The sequence below is a fragment of the Kogia breviceps genome, chromosome 6 (assembly GCF_026419965.1).
Source record: "Kogia breviceps isolate mKogBre1 chromosome 6, mKogBre1 haplotype 1, whole genome shotgun sequence".
NCBI classification, from domain to species: Eukaryota; Metazoa; Chordata; class Mammalia; order Artiodactyla; family Physeteridae; genus Kogia; species Kogia breviceps.
The window spans coordinates 83,598,529-83,616,881 of NC_081315.1; the positions used below are offsets into that span (position 1 = coordinate 83,598,529).

Sequence of the window (18,353 nt, forward strand, 5' to 3'; positions counted from 1 at the left end):
GCTTCCACAATTCTTTATACACAGCTTCTAGTTCTTAGGACATTTACATGTTTACATCTCCCTACCCCAGTTTATTTAGCTTTACATCACTTGTACCAAGTACTGCTTGTACACATGGATGTGATTAATGAATGTTTAAGAAAACACAGAAGTCACTATGCAAATATATTAAGCAGTATCACTAGAAATAACTTATGTACTTAATCTAGTTGCCACAACTGAATTATTAGATTAAAAGTGATCCCACTAGCAGTTAAATCATCAACTGAAAACCCATTCCATCACCATGTTGGTTACTATTTGAATATTTAAGTTTAAATACATACAACTGTGATATCCTTTTTATTATTCCTAGCACATAGAAGTCATCAACAAAGATCTGTTGAATAAACATATAAGAACTAATTTTCACATTACTTGCATTCAGTAATCAAAAATGATGTGGCAGAGACTGCTCTTCATTCCCCTACTATACATTCTCTTTCCTCCAAGAGAATGCCCAAATTTTAGCTGAATATTTGGCAGTCTGAAATAAAGACAATTTCCCAGCCTCTCTTGCAGCTAGATGTGACCACATGACTGAGTTCTGGCCAATGAGATGTAAGTGGAAGTGTCCTGTGGCAGCTTCCATAATTCTTCTATAAAAGATCATGGCACTTGCCTATTGCTCCCTTCTTTGTCTTCCCTCCAACAGAATGTAGATGTGATGATCAGAGCTGTAGCCACCCACATTGCTTTAGGAAAATGAGAGCCACACCTTGGATATGGTAGAGTGGTGAGCTAAAAGGATCCTAGATCCCCCAAAACTGTGGAAAAGAGCATGCCCATCAGTCCTGGACTCTCTATATCTCTGAATTTTAAATTAAGAGAAAAATGAACTTTTATCTTTGCCATCAGAAAAATCCATAACACCAGCTTCCCCTGGATAAAGGAGGAAGGCAGATTTATAAACAACAGACTTTCATAGACATATACTGTGAAGACACATCTCTCTCAGTTGGGGATAATAGGATATTATCTCTTTTTCAGTAATTATTTTTACTGTTATGACAAATGCTGTTGCTCTGTACTAGGAGTCAGAGAATCTAAGTTGACGTCTTACCTCCGTCACTAACTAGGCAAATCAGTCTAAGCTTTTGTAACACACCTATGTAATAAATTCTCTTGAGTCTTAAAATATAATGTATATGAAAAGTGTTCCACCATATAAATCACTATACACAAAACAGTTGATGAGACTGTAAGATACCTGTGGATAGAAGCTCTGTCTGTCTCACTTTGTATCCCTAGTAACAAATGCTCAATAAATATTTGTTGAATAAATATTTTTAAGTCCTTGCTAAATGAGTAAATTATTCTGCTTCGGAGGTGAATAAAGTTCAAAGGTCTTTAATATTAATTAAAGTATTACTTGAATCCTTTCGAGACGCAATTTTTTTTTTTTTTTTTTTTTTTTTTTGCGGTACGCGGGCCTCTCACTGTTGTGGCCTCTCTTTGCGGAGCACAGGCTCCAGACGCGCAGGCTCATCGGCCATGGCTCACAGGCCCAGCCGCTCCGCGGCACGTGGGATCTTCCCGGACCGGGGCACGAACCCGTGTCCCCTGCATCGGCAGGCGGACTCTCAACCACTGCACCACCAGGGAAGCCCCAGAGATGCAATTCTTAATTTTGACATCAGTCAAAAGATATAAGGTTATGAAAAGATAAATCTAGCCAACCCATTTACCTGGTTCAAAAGTAGACCCCTATTTGCTATAGCAAAATAATTTAAACTAGAATAAAAGGTGTGATACAAAAATGAAAAATTTTTGACCCTTTTCCCTTGAAATTACAAAGTTACACATACACATATATTTTAATATTTAAACCACTAACCCTACCACATCAAATGAAGGATATCCTCACACTAGACAGTGGTTAAAGTATTTTATTAAATTAAGTATGTAATTTGCAAATGGTTTCATAAGAAATTTTAAAAGAAAAGTTATAAAACATTTTCAATAAAAAAGTACAGAGTTAACAGCAAAATTACATTTTCTTTATAGTACAAATAAAAGTATTTTGTTTCTTATATACTATCTGAAAATTTTATAATATATTCTCCAACTGACAGCTGCAATATATTTTAATGAGAAGTCTTATGGTTAATTCAATCAATTGTTAATCAGGGTTCATCATTTGGACCATAAAATTCAATTGCTCAACTTTAAGGAAAATAATAAAATTCATCATCATGTAATGTGAAGTTATAAAAAGCTCTTCGGGATGTAGATGTATTCTAGCCTTATTTCTCTAATAAATTCTGCAAAGAGACATTAAGTAACACTGTAAACTTGAATTACATCTTAAAAATAAGCACCATTAACATACATTCTACACAAACTTACTTCACCTTTTAAATGACAATTTTTTTTGGCCACGCAAACATTTAAATCTGTTTTCTTTACCATGTAAATAAAAATAAGCAATATTTAACCACCACACAGAAAAATTATCAGACTTCACCTCAGTTGCACAATGGAAAAGCACTTAGAAAAAGCACTTGGAAAAAACAGCACACATTATTTGTGTTTTTTTTATACATTTTGTCATTTTCTTAAATTGAGAGCAGTTAAAAAATTGTCAGAGCAATTTCCTGAGTTTCAAAGTTTCCAATTTCCAGCTCAGAAATAACCAATCTTGCTTTTATACATGTCCTTTTTCTAAGCATACAAAACACTTGAATTTAAAAAGAAAAAGACCAAAACAAAGGACTGGAAACAAACCAACAGAATTATTTAGCTTTTCTTCTCAAAATGTGTTATAATACACAAGACACTTTAAAGTCAGGATTTCTACTATACAATATGTCCTACATTTAAAGGCCTTAGAATTGCAAGTAGTACTGAAACACTAATAAATTGAAGAAACCTCAACTTGAAAACAATATAGAGATATATGAACAGCCAATAAATGTAAGACAACATGCTTCCATTTCTCCTGTTGAAGGAAGGAAATGAATAGTTGGAAATACTGTTAAGAGTCCCCTCAGTCCAACCCCACTTTCCCTGTGGTTTCCACATTAGTTCTCTTTTTCCCCTGGTAGATACTGGTAAGAGACTATTGAAAGAATATAACTGTTACTAAACTCTTGCAAATTACAGAAGTGTTATACTTTTAAAATATTAATAACTTTGCAAAGAGCCATTCTAATAAGTCATATATTAGCACAAATATACCAATACATACATGAAAACTTTGATAATCCCCACATTATCATTAGTTTTGACACACAGGATTTAGAAATGGGCAAAGGAGAAAAACTTAATAATCCTCAAACTCTGTTTACCTTTGGCATACAGGATTTAGAAATAGGCAAAACAAGAAAGGGGCAATTATAAAATTTTCTTTCATAATTATGTGTTGGTTAAACTATGCTACATAGTGGGGTAGGGGGAAGTTTGGTACTAAACAACTTCATAAAAACATTTATGACGCTCAAAATTTGCCTATATATTTATGGATTATTAAGAAGAAATACCCTAGATTTACCAAATAAAGCATAAAATTAGAGTTGATACAATACAAAACACAGGTTCTTTCATTTGGTTTCTGCCCACAAAATACCCTACCTCTTGTTCTTTTTGACTGTTCCCACATCAATCATAATTATAATAAATAATACTGAAATAAGTCTAGCTGAAGTGCTCAAAAGTGATGTTTTCTAAAACTGGGTAAGGAAATATAAAAACACAGAAAATGAGTATGCAGCTGCACACACTAGAACAATTCTAGGTTTTAGTATTGTTATTCACATTTCTTAAATCGTATCAATTTATATGTAGAAAGATTTCATTAACAGTTGTAGTTTTATAATAAGTTGCTGAAAGGAATTGCTTTATTTTTAATGTACACAATTCTTCTAGACATCACAAAAAACATAATGCCAAACTGTTGGCATTCTTTTCTTTTTTTTTAACAAATTACCACAAACATAACAAATGTGAATAATACTTCAATACCAGTCACTATTTCTAAGTAATAAACATATATTTTTATTTTTGTGGAAATAAATTCAATGATATGGCTCTTCTTTTGCAAGCATGCTTTCATGATATATAAAAACATTTTTTTAATTTTATTTTAATTAAAATGTCTGTTCTTTTGGGAAAGCATTCTGAAATTCAGGATTCTTCCAGTAATAGCTCAATCATATCATTCCTGATCCAAATAATTTTTTAAGCTTATCAAAAAGCAATACAATTGTTTGCTAAAATTATGTATGTTGAAAATATCCTTCATATCCAAAGTCAAATTTATTTAAGCCAGTGTCTCACATTGCAAAATTATACTTCGCCACTCTAAACTTGTGTAAAGGAAATTATAACTGACATACTAACAGGACTTTTTAGCTCACCACAAAACAGAAGTCAATGAGTTTCCTTTCAGAAAGTTGGTTCTTTTTAAAAATAAAGGTAAAAAACTTTTAAATTGTAAGAATTTCTTTTATGATTATATCAAAAAAGTTTTCTATATCTATTTAAGTTAATAGGATTTTGACCTACTATAGTTTAGAAATTACATGCCTCAAATATAAAATATAGCTCTTTAGTACTGTCTTCAATACCACTTACACAGACAGTTCTATAAGACTAGAAGCAGTTTTATAAGACAGCAGCACTTGGTAGATATCTAACCATTTCTCCTTCTCTGAAAACTTGCCTGCCTATGGAAGGTATAAAACTGCAATATAATCTCAGACTCCAACTTTACTCCTAGAAAATGTACACACACAGAACAAAGGAACAAAAGGTAAGAGATCACAATCATATACAAAGCAGAAGAAACTGCAACAGCATGTCTTCCTTCCTGTAGGATACAGCAAAATGATTTTTTTTGTATTGTTTTGAAATCAAAAAGCCCTCAAGTGTTTTTGTTAGATCTCCTTTCTTTCATTACTACTGGTACTAGTACTTCTTTTTTAAATACAAGCTTTTGAAGGGCTTGTATTATAAACCAGGTCTCAAAGCACTTTAAATACCTCTCATAGAAGCCTTTAAGACTTTACTAAATGTCAAACAACAATTAATATAAAGGTTACATTTTCTATCTGAGAAAGAATCAGAGCATTTCAATCTTTAAAACTGCAGCTGATAGTTTTCTTAGATATTTTGTAATCAGTAAAAATTCTCTTTAATACTTTTAATAGATAACATATTTGGCAAGTGATTCAGTAAAAAATTAAACTTCTCTTGAATTTTGAAAAACATAATGTTTTTCTGTTTTATAACTGGACATTACTTCTAATAAAACACACATTTACAGTACAGTTGACTAAATTACCACAAATAAAACTAATTTTAACCTACAAACCTTCACACTTTTAAGTCAAGGACATTTATTTTACTTTAGCATGACTTTCAAACACCCTGGTTTAATTTCAGAGAACCTGCAGAAATGAAAAAAAGAGTTATTTTAAAGATAAGAATTTCAAACTGATTAAGAAACATAATCTTGTAATCAATTCAAGTGCCTATGCTAAACATAATATTCACTATCAAAACACTCTCCTTTAAGTTAAATCCAGCACTAATATCTATGCTTATGTTCCTTTTAATCTATTGTCAAAATAAATACATGACTAAGGCTGGGGGTTACTCCTAATTTAGTAGTTATTACAATTTAAGATTTTTTAAAATTCTCAAGCCTGAATTTGACCCTCATGAACAACAGCAAGCTGTATGAAGGATAAGATGATGTCTGCATTACGTTATTTCTATGCATTGTAACAGTACCAAGAAATTTAATAGGTAAGTCTGATTCATCAGGCCGTGAAATGCTTTCAACTCTCTCACTGTGAAATTTAAAGAAATACAAGTCTCTAAAACAGATCATTAATCCCAACATGATAATGTTGTGGTCTAACTACTCCTTTTGTAAAAGTAACTCTAAAATGTCATCTATTTTCATGCTCAGAATTAACACTACCATTTTCTATAATATAGCCAACATTTTATTACATGACATAAACAAAATATTTTACACTCATTGAAACTAGAAGTAAGGGAAGGAGGATACTTAGATTTCTCATAACCACTTAATGAAAAAGGACATTTCATGTTTGTCAGCTAAGATCAATAATGGCACTTAATTTATGAAGATGTATAAATTCATAACTGGAGATTTCCACTAACGTTTAAATACATCCAAATTATAACCACATTTTAGCAGAAGCTCCAACTCCTTTCAAAATCCACAGACATATTATTTCTTTTCAAAGGAATTAATTAAATAGCAACCTTAAACTAGGATATGTATAATCTAACTACCTTGAATGATACATTATCAAAAAAACACAAATATACTTATTTTCTTTTAGATTTTTAGTTTATGATAGAAATAGTTTTGTAGAATGATTACTTCAAAAACAAACATTTTTCTTTCATTTCTGGTTTAGTGGACATCATAAATCTAGAAAGGAATGTTATATCATAATCTAGTCATGAATTTATGGCTAGAATCAGATGGTTAAATTTAGTTAACTATTTTAACAAATTGTTCTGAGCAAACTATTAGTGTTTACCATCTGCATATGGGCAACGGCCATTATCAATAACAGAAATCTATACTCACCTGAAGCTATGACTTGTGAGGTATTTAATGACAGCTGGTTTGATGCGAGCAACTCCTCCCTGGCTGTGGTTTCCTCTCCCCGTAATCACAGAGAGATAGGGCTTACCACCATTCTGCTTAAATTCTGTTATGACAGGAATTGGAACCGTTAAAATTGATCTCTCTTACATTCTCAACAGAAAACAAACCTTTACTCAAACGCGTGTGAAATAATTTTCATAAGGATTTAGAGATTTATCACTTTAAAAATCCCCAAATTAATGTTTTTAAATGTACTGTTTCATCTACACTTTAAGTATGGAAGCTTCCTAGCAACTCATCCACCTAAAGACTTAAGTGGGACTTCTCCTGTGGGGAGAGAGATTTCCATGTGCTATCAGAATTTCTCTCTGAAATAATGATGACAACAATAATATTAATGATACTTAACAATTATTACACACATGGGAGTCAGGCATTGCTTTAAGTGACATATTTATTAACTAAGAATCTTTACAACAACTCTATTACTCTGAAGCCACCCAGCTTTGGTCTGATTAGCAGCTCTGCCACTAAATGACTGTGTGATAGGACCATGGACAATTATTTAGCCTATCTGTGCCTATTTCCTTATCAATAAAATGGGGTATAAGGCAACTGCTTTATAGAATATCATCCTCAGGAATAACCATTAGCAAATCCACTAATTATAGCATGGACTACAGACTTACTGCTAAAGATAATCAATTATTAACTTAAGAAACTCTTCCAAACAGATGATTTTAAAATATCGAATGAACCTGAGACTCTTAAAAGACCACAGCTCCTGCTTTGGAAATGACCTTGTGAAAATCAAGTATATAAATCCTGAAAGTCAGTAATAGCTACAACAAAATAACAAAAAAAACCCTATTAATAATAGGAGTTGATTTAATAATTCAATAGATACTTATTCCTCAGTTATAAATAGCACAAGTTTTGACCTTTAGCATAAAATACATAAACATTCCATATTCTGCTCAGTAAGTTGCCCTAAGACTCCATCAGATCCACAAACAGATTTTTTTTCGAGTCTCATATCTCCAGAGCAATATTTAGACTAGAATTAGTGGATATGTTGCTCCTGCATTTATAATTCCTTCTTTGCTTAAGATCCACCTCCATAACTTCAAGCAACATTTGTTCAAAATTCAACTCTCTCTGGGTGATGGCTATACACAGGTATTCACTTTGTAAAAAGTTTTTACGCTATACAATAATTATTTGTGCATTATTCTTTATGTATGTGATATTACAAATAAATGCTTACTTAAAAAAAAAATCTCTCAACTAACCATAATTCAGCTCTCATCACTCCTTCACTACCACTCCTCTCATCAGTTATTTACAGCATTTCACCTTTCTGAAAATGTTCCCAAAAACGTTCTCACATGCCTCAAAGTAGGGTGTCAGAGGATGTTTATTGAATGAATTAATATAATATGCTTAGGTTCCCAAATTTCAGGTCAATCCTGCTTATCACCTTTTTAAACTGATTTTTAAGCATATCTCAGATTTCTTATCATTTCAACTGTAAATATTTCAGTATGTATTCAAAAAGATAAGGACTCTTTAAAAGAAACATAACCACAATGTCACCATCATATGGTACAAAGTTAAAAATAGTTCCTTAATATGTTTCTAAAAATGGCTAAAAATGTCCCCCAGTAGTCTCAAAAAAATGTTTTTACTGTGATTTGTTTGAATCAGGGTTGAAACAAATCCACACATTGTATTTGGTTGATATATTTCTTAACTTTTGATCTAAAGGTTCTCCTTCCCCGTGTGTGTGTGTGTGTGTGTGTGTGTGTGTGTGTGTGTGTGTGTGTGTGTGTGCGCGCGCGCGCGCTTTCTTATCTTTTTTTTTTTTACAATTTGTTGAAAAAATTAGATCATTTATCCTAGATATTTTCAGTCTGGATTTTGCTGACTGTATCCCCATGGTGCCATCTAACATGTTCCTCTGTTCCCTATAAATCTGTATAAAGTAGTAGTCAGATCTAAAGGCTTTACCTGCTTCTGGTTATTTGGGGGCAAAAGAGGCTTCATGAGTAGTAGTGGTGTATAGTTCAATAAGAAGACACAAAAGGGTCAGATGTTTTTAATTCATCCCCAATTTTGACAATCATCTTTTTACGACTAAAAGCAATGTCGGGCAGAGCCACAGATTTTTTCCCCTGGACACATTTCTATTCAACAATACTACCATCTGCTGGTGATGTCAGTAACTACAGGCTACCACAGGTAGCACGCACAAGATGGGTTTTGGCTTCCAAAAAGGTTTTGTATCTTGGGTCTGATCCAGTATCACCTTACACAAATTATTTAACACTTTTATTCTCATAACTTTTTCTATTGAGATAAAATTCACCTAACATAAAATTCATGATTTTAAAATGTACAATTCAGTAGTTTTTAGTACATTACAATGTTGTGTAACCATCAACATGATCTAATTCCAGAACATTCCATCATCTCAAAAAGAAATTCTGTTCCTGTTAGCAGTCAATCTCCATTACCCCCTTTCCAGTCCCAGCAAACACTAATGTACTTTCTGTTTCTATTGATCTGCCCATTCTAGACATTTCATGTACAATAAATGGAAATCGTGTAATATGTGGCCCTTTGTATCTGGCTTCTTTCACACTGCATAATGTTTACAAGGTTCATCCATGTTGTAGCACGTATCAGCATTTCATTCCTTTTTATGGCTGAATTATATTCCATTGTATGGATTTTTATCCATTCACCAGTTGATAGATTTGGGTTGTTTCCACCTTTTGGCTATTATGAACATTCATGTACCAGCTTTTGTGTGCATGAATTGTGTTTTCAATTCTCTTGTGTACAAACCTAGGAGCAGAACTGCTGGGTCATATGGTAGCTCTGTGTTTAACCTTTCAAGGAATGTCAACCTTTTCCACAGTGGTTATATCATTTAACATTCCCACCAGCAATATATGAGGGTTCCAACTCTCTATATCCTGACACTTATTATTTTCCACTTTATTAAACTATTTATATCATCAGTTTCCTTATCTATAAAATGAGAGGAATACCTATCCTTTATTCAGTCATTTATTCAAAAGTTTTTAAAAGTAGTGAATGAAAGGCTCAATATACAATAATGATTCAATAATCATCACTGACTCAATTCTTGGCCAAAAAGATGGACATTTAATAATCAATTAAACAACAAGCTTTTTATAAGTACTGTGATACAGAGGAGTACTATGAGAGGTTTTCAATAGGGAGCCTAATTTAATCTGGAGGTCAACAATTGATAGTGTAGATAAACATAAAGAAAAGGAGAAGAAGCAAAACACAAGATGAGAATGTAGAGACAGGCCAAGGAACAATTATATAGGGATCTGGGAATTTATGCTAAATGAAACATAGCAACCTGTACTTTCTTATTACAATGCTAACCATTTATGTAACTCTTTATTCACTGTCATCTATCCTACTAGACAGCAAACTCCATAAAGACAGGGATTGTGTGTCTTTTTCACTGCTTTATCCCTGATGTCTAGAATATAGAAGATAATCAAATTTTATTGAGTAAATGATTTATTCATCCTCTATAGACAAAATATTCCCTTATAATACTTTCATATAATACTTCTACTTTTCTTTTCTCCAGATTAAATAATGTATTTAAACTGCTCTTAAATTTTCTCTTTTCTAATCTTTACTGTTGTTTTCTCGTTCTTTCTCCAAGATTTTCAAAATTCTATTTAAAACACAACTGGGGGAGGGGGATCCTCTACTTTATCAAAGAATGTCTGCTAATAAACAGAGAAGGAATACAAATTATAAAACACCATTATGAGAACTTCCCTGGTAGCTCAGTGGTTAAGAATCCTCCTGCCAATGCAGGGGACATGGGTTTGATCCCTGGTCCAGGAAGATCCCACATGCTGCGGAGCAACTAAGCCCGTGCAGCACAACCACTGAGCCTGCGCTCTAGAGCCCGTGAGCCACAACTACAGAGCCCGCATGCCACAACTACTGAAGCCCACGTGCCTACAGCCAGTGCTCTGCAACGAGAAGCCACCGCAACTAGAGAAAGCCCACGTGCAACAACAAAGACCCAACACAGCCAAAACTAAATAAATTTTAAAAAATAAATTTTTGTAAAAACACCATTATGCAACCACTAATATAATAATTGATTCAGACAAGGATCATCTGTGAATGCTAAAATCATTAGGCAAAATGAGAACAGTTATTCACACAGTCACAAAGTATCAATCACCAAAATTTACTAATTGATTACAAAGGGAGAAAAGGTACATTTACAAAGCGAAATCTGATATGATAGAGTCCCACATTAAGCTAAGAAATCAAACTTAACACCACCAATACTGGGGCAAACTGACCATATATGTCTCTTGATTAGTTCCCCAAGGATGACCTAACATCTCCTATACAGTATTTTCACCAAGAAAATTTTAAACTGAATTTAATCATGAAGAAACAATCAGACAAATTAAAATTGTAGGGCAATCTACCAAATAACTGGCGTGGAGTCTTTAAAAATGTCAATAATATGGAAAACAAAAAACAGACTGAGGAACTCTTCTATATTATAGGAGGCTACAGATTTGGGACAATCAACTGGAACATATGATGCATGACTAGATCCTGGATTTGGGGTGGAACATGGCACACAGCTACATAGGACATTTCCATATAACTGGAAAAATCTGAATATGGCCTGTATATTAGACAACATCATTATAACAATGTTAAATGTCTTAAAAGTGATAATGTATTGTGATTATGTAGAATAAACTTGTCCTCAAGAGATAAACATGCTGAGGTATGCAAAAGTAAAGTGCCACAATGTTTAATGAGACTTATTCTCAAATGGTTCAGCAGAAAAAAATTCTAGAGATAATAAACAAATGTGACCAAATGTTGACGACTGATCAATCTAGGTAAAGGATATATGTACAAAATTTATACAATATGTATATTGTACAATTCTTTCAACTTCTCTGCAGGTTTTTAATTTTTCAATATAAAAAGCTAGGAAAAAGGATAGTGATAAGAGTACACATGTTGATATGCAAAATAAAGCTCACTGCAGCATTATAATTAAACATCCATCAATAGAGGAATGGATACATTATGATAAGGTCACACAATACTACACAGCAGTTATAATAAAAAGAAAAACTCAATCCGTTGAGATAAGTAGATCTTGAAAACTGTATTGGGTAAAAATAAAATAAGTGGCTTGGCTGATGATATAGTGTGACACCATGTATGTTCATTTTTTAAAACTCACAAAAAGGCTACTATAGACCAATTATGGATGAACGTACAATACACATAGTAAACGTATTTTCAAAACTGTCCAGGATGATGCAGACCAAACTGAAGGATGTTGATTTCCATCAGAAAGGGAGAGAAGAAAGAGAAAAGGATTGGGGATAATGCAAAGGGAGGAACAATAACAACAACTATATATATATATATATATATATATATATATATATATATATATATATGTATATATGTATATATATACATATATATATATATATATATATATATATATATGAAGCACATACAATAAAATGTTGTTACTTACATTCATGGGTACAGAGGTGTTCGTTATTTTACTCGCAACTTTTTCAATGTGGTTTTCATGATAAACTTTTAAAATCTATTATATTTAATCAAGCATTTAATTACAACTGAATTGTAAAACCTATATGTGCTGAACTGATAAACCTATATAACGTATAGTATAAAACTTTCTAAAATATATACAAATTAATTAACCAGAACAATACAGCCATCAATGACAGAGTAGTATTATTGAACCACAGGGTAATAACTGAGGCATGGATTCCATGTCTCCACAATAAAATGTAAGACAAAGAGAAAGCCAAGTTGAAAATTCAAAAATATCCTAGTAGTGCTATGAGGAGATGACTCCCTAGTATTAGAGTCTGGGGTACTACAACAGATTGAATTTTCCCAAATGCTACCATCTGGTGATGAAAAGGAAACAAGATGATAAACCAACAAGATACTTTAACATATATAAAGTACATGATATTGATTGTAAGAGGCAGGCAGTAGCATTCCTACTGACCCACAAAGACAAAATACAAGCAGAAAGGGAGAAGGGCATACCACCATAATGCAAACACTCAGAAATCCTGCCTTTATGATAATTCTATAAAAATCCTATCACCTAATTTACTTCTGCATTTTATTAAACATCTGTTGAGCAACTGACATCTAATAAATATCTATTAGCTTTAATAAATGTCTACTGAACAAAGATGTATTATATTCCTGAATGGTCCAGAGGATTCTCAGATTACATCTTGCCCTCCCTTTGACAATTATAACAAAGGAATACGAACATAACTGAAACAGGAAAATAAAAATGTTAATGGACATGGCAGTTAGAATTCTTTCCCAAGGTTTTCTTGAAGAATGAATCTAATACAAACATCTATAAATGTGGCACAGATATCCTCAGCCTGCACATTCAGACTCCCCTGAATTTGCGCAAATCTGTCATGATTATAGTCCTACCTTCAGTCTTCTGCTGTAAAACTGTCATCAAATGTTCTATAGCCTCATCCACATGCAGCCCATGGAGGTCTAAAACATTCTGTGGCAGCAGGGAGGCATTGACTTTCTCAAAGATCTCCACAGCAGCAAGGTGATTGGCTTCTTTCATCTTCTGCTCATGGAGACTACCCTTTAATTATAAACATATCATCAGTAATCACTTTTGATATCTGCTACTTAGTAAGCAATGAGCAAACAAATAGTACCCCAAATAAAAGGAAGAACAAAAAAGGCAACAACAAATGTAAAATTTTAAATAATGCAATGGGCTAATATGCAAGAATGCACCAAAATTTAGGTGAATTTCAGTGGACAAATAACATAGTTCTTAAGCTACTAAATAATCATTTCTAACACATTCTCTTATCCAAAAATCAGAGGAAAGGGACACTTAAATAAACAACACACAACTCAAGAAGGAATCCACTGGTTTATCTTTTTTTTTTTTTTTGCGGTACATGGGCCTCTACTGCCATGGCCTCTCCAGTCGCGGAGCACAGGCTCCGGACGCGCAGGCTCAGCGGCCATGGCTCACGGGCCCAGCCGCTCCGCGGCATGTGGGATCCTTCCAGACCGGGGCATGAACCCACGTCTCCTGCATCAGCAGGCAGACTCTCAACCACTGCGCCACCAGGGAAGCCCTGGTTTATCTTTTGATAATCTTGAGTCTCAATCCTTTAAAACCTTGTAGTTACCCCTGAAGTCATTCCTCAAGGTTTGCTATTATTGCTCACAAGGTTATACCAGTTTGATACCTTTTTCTGCTCCATCATAAAAAAGTAAGCGGGCTTCCCTGGTGGCGCAGTGGTTGAGAATCTACCTGCTGATGCAGGGGACGCGGGTTCGTGCCCCGGTCAGGGAAGATCCCACATGCCGCAGAGCGGCTGGGCCCGTGAGCCATGGCCGCTGAGCCTGCGCGTCCGGAGCCTGTGCTCTGCAAAGGGAGAGGCCCCAACAGTGAGGCCCGCATACCACAAAAGGAAAAAAAAAAAAAAAAAACACAAAAAGTAAGCGATATGGAACCACAGAAAACAAAAAGTAAATCAATCAGGTTTCTTGTAATACCATGCCATACGAGCCCAGGTAGAAATTTTACTTCCCTGAGAGATATTAACGTAACTTTCTTTTTCTGACTACGATAGTGATACACAACTTAAAATTCAAGCATGAGAGAAAGCACAAGACCTCTGTAATCCCACCCTGGGATGGGCAATATTAACATTCTGCTTCCTTTCCTCCAGAAAATTCGTATCTGTTTAGAAGCAGTATTGAATGAGAGAATGCAACCTAAAAGAAAATATGGACGGTCGGAATTCTCAAAATCATACATTTCTTACATATTAGGATACTTTATATCACTTATACAATGTACATTCCCCAGAATAACTTAATCAAGTCACAGTATGAGTATTATCTGCTTCAAGATTATTCAGACGTTGTAAGTGACAAAGAAAAAATAATTTTCCTCTTTACTTGCTGGGCATAAAATGTGGCAACATTTTTCTTCCCCATCCGATAAGCTTCTTTTGCCTTGCTATAGCATTCCATCCTCTTCTGCTGGTGCAGGAAAGCCTCTGCCCTGTAGTCATCATACTCTGGGTACGCAAAATCCTGGAAAGATGGTTCGCTTGGTATATCTTCAGTCTCTTTCAATTTCTTTGCCTGTAAGGTGTTACATAATAAGTAAAATATGAAAGAAAGTAGAAAGCACAAACTTTACCTTCAAAAAAATGTACATGAAAACTGGGCTCTACTAATTTTTATCTTTCTTCTTAAAAAACAGACTCTCCCTACTGTCTATCTAGTAAGTCATGCACTTAGCAACTATTGTTAACCTTTTCATGCCATAAGGGTACTCCTTCTTTAACCATTCTTATCTTAGATGTTAAAAAGTTCTCTAAAATTATGAAAAAAAAAATCAAGCCAAAAGAGAGAATATAAGATATTCAAGAAATAATGCTCATTTATCTAATGCAATATTTTCCAAATTTTAGTTTGTAAACCCATTCAAAGGATCAGTCCAACCACTGAAGGAAGTAATGGCTATTTCAGTATTTTTAAAAAACCAATTGATAGGGCTTCCCTGGTGGTGCAGTGGTTGAGAGTCCACCTGCCGATGCAGGGGACATGGGCTCGTGCCCCAGTCTGGGAAGATCCCACATGCCACGGAGTGGCTGGGTCCGTGAGCCATGGTCACGGAGCCTGTGCTCCGCAACGGGAGAGGCCACCACAGTGAGAGGCCCGCGTACCACACACACAAAAAAAAAAAAACCCAAAAAAACAATTGATAAAGTAATTGAATAATATTCTTGTTAAAACAGAAAGGCATGTGGAGTAATCATGCCTTATAGTAGGTAAAAATCATAAGGAGGTTTATGGGCAGTTTTCAATCAGCTGGCTACCAACTAGCTGCTATGGTAGTGTTGACTTTTTGAGTTTTCTGAAATATTATCAAGTAGTTGTTACCCATATGGGACCTTAAATTAAAGAAACTAAACTAACTAATTTAAAACACAGGTTAATGAAAATAATATTACACAAATATGCCTCAACACTCTCCACCAAATAGAAAAGAATAAAATTAATGCGTCACCATATTCCTAACTCATTACCACAGTCAAAAATCTGTAAATATACAATTTATTTTTTGCAACAAACCCAAGGTTCTCTCTTACCTAAGAATAGTCATAGGACTTACATCCTTATGTCATGCTCAGTAGTAAATAATCACAAGCTTCTTTCATATTAACGTTTAAATATTCTGTGAGTACATGGCTTGCATCCCTGATAAAATCAAAGATTTTCCAGGGAGAGGATAATAAAAACATTTTCTATGACCTTTGAAAAGCCCATAGTGCCTAACAATCTGGATATAAACATTTCATAGCTTTAAAGTCTCTCTCTGTTGGTGTTCATACTAAAAAATGCAAATTACATTTCGTTCTCTGGGAAGGGAGCCTTCATTTCTTATTTTTAAAAAAGAAAAAACAGGGAATTCCCTGGTGGTCCAGCAGTTAGGACTTGGCACTTTCACTGCCAGAGGCCGGGGTTCAATCCCTAGTGGGGGAACCAAGATCCCACAAGCTGCATGGCGTGGTCTAAAACAGACAGTACATGAGGGAGATACTTTATCAAACAGCTAGTCTCTTTTAAAATAAAACCAGAATTTATTTTTACATCCCTTTCATAGTGATGTGGTTTACTATAACTTCATTAACAAGGGCCAAGGGAAATACATGCTGCCTAAGAATTTACGTAATTAGTGCCACTTGAAAGTGTGATGTACTATTATACCAAAACCATTTCCAATGGTAACAAACTTGCAAATTTTATTAAAGGCTAAAGGGAAAAAGTAGTAGTATTAATAAAACACAGTTTTAAATAAATGTTAGTTTCTTGAACAAAGCAGATAAACCAAAAGGTTACTGGTATCATGATACTCCCCTTTAGTACCTCTGATCCCTTGGGATCCTGGGATATCAAAGACTGACTATTCTGCTCACAAATCTTAAAAGATTTTTAATTTTATCAGTGTTGTGACACCTAGCTATGTTTTTTTGAGAAAGGCTAAGAATAATCTCCAGTATAACTTACCCAAATTTACGTTCTGGCCAACATTTACACAACTCACAAAATCCGTTTTCTGATTCCAACTTTTTTTTTTTTTTTTTTTTCTGCGGTATGCAGGCCTCTCACTATTGTGGCCCCTCCCGTTGTGGAGCACAGGCTCTGGAGGCACAGGCTCAGCGGCCATGGCTCACGGGCCCAGCCGTTCCGTGGCATGTGGGATCTTCCCAGACCGGGACACAAACCCATGTCCCCTGCATCAGCAGGTGGACTCTCAACCACTGCGCCACCAGGGAAGCCCTGATTCCAACATTTTCTAACCATCTCCTACTTTGAGCAAGCACATTTTGTCCCCATCACTTCCTCTATCTCCATAACGACCAAGAGTGCCTTGCTCTATTATCAGGTGAAAAAGTAATCTTCATTCCCAGTTTGGCACTGAAGGTCTCATCATCATCTCGTACACTCCTCGAATCTTATAATATACTGCACCTATCCATGATGAACGCAGGCATCAATGGTATCACTTGGTTCCTGCTCTGTGTACACACTAACAGATCACATGAAAACCAAAATTACCTAAGTTCTACATATCAGCTAAGTGATGGTGAAATATTCAAAGGAAAAAGGCAACGTACAAGTGGTGCTCCAGTATCCCTGAGTGGTCTTATTAATAAGTAAGTATAGCAGGATGATTGAGGACTGTTTAAAAAAGGAAAAAAAGCCTAAAACGAATACAAGATTAATATAAAAAATCAATTGTATTTCTATGTATTTGCAATGTACAATCCAAAAAATTAAGAAACCAATTTCATGTTTAATAGCATCAAAAAAAAATGCTTAGAAATAAATTTTTAAAAAGTCATGTAAAACTTATACTCAAAACTACAACACACTGTTGAATGAAATTAAGAGGACCTAAATAAATCGAAAGGTACTCCATACTCATGAATTGGAAGACAATATTGTTAAGATCGCAATACACCTCAAATTGATTCACAGGCTCAACACAATCCCCATGAAAATTCCAACTGGCTTCTTTGCAGAAATTGACAAACTGATCCTAGAATTCACATGGAAATGCAAGAGGACCAGAATAGACAAAATAATCTTGAAAATAGTTGAAAACTCACACTTCCTAATTTCAAAACTTACTACAAAGCTACAGTAATCACGACTGTGGTATTGGCATAATGAGAGACATACAGATCAATGGAATGAAACTGAGAGTCTAGTGATAAATTTATAGTCAGTTCATTTTCAACTAGGGTGCTAAGAAAATTCAATGGGGAAAAAGCAGTCTTTGCAACAAGTGGTGCTGTGACAACTGGATATCCACATGCAAAAGAATGAACCTGGACCCCTATCTCACACCGTATACAAATATTAACCCCAAATAGATCAAAGCTCTAAATGTAAACACTAAAACTATAAAACTCTTAGAAGAAAACTCAGGTGTAAATACTCATGACCTTGGATTAGGCAATAGTTTCTTAGATATGACACCAAAAGTACATCCAACACAAGAAAAAAGATAAATTGCACATGATCA

The 18,353-nt window shown here is 34.4% G+C and overlaps 1 protein-coding gene across 17 annotated transcripts in view; it reads right to left on the reverse strand.

Moving 5' to 3' along the window:
* Positions 1–1,919: 1,919 nt before the first annotated feature.
* N4BP2 (NEDD4 binding protein 2) overlaps positions 1,920–18,353 on the reverse strand; it is an 86,871-nt gene continuing 70,437 nt past the window's right edge. For 16 of the 17 annotated variants that reach the window (XM_067036240.1, XM_067036229.1, XM_059067013.2 and 13 more), the window contains 4 exons: positions 14,708–14,896; positions 13,196–13,364; positions 6,614–6,737; positions 1,920–5,429 (listed from right to left, as the gene is read on the reverse strand). In XM_067036240.1, the coding sequence (XP_066892341.1) occupies positions 5,384–5,429; positions 6,614–6,737; positions 13,196–13,364; positions 14,708–14,896 (528 nt within the window). In that variant the 3' untranslated portion in view covers positions 1,920–5,383. Of the gene's footprint in view, positions 5,430–6,613; positions 6,738–13,195; positions 13,365–14,707; positions 14,897–18,353 lie in introns of those variants that run through there. The other variant, XR_010841078.1, reaches the window with a different exon arrangement.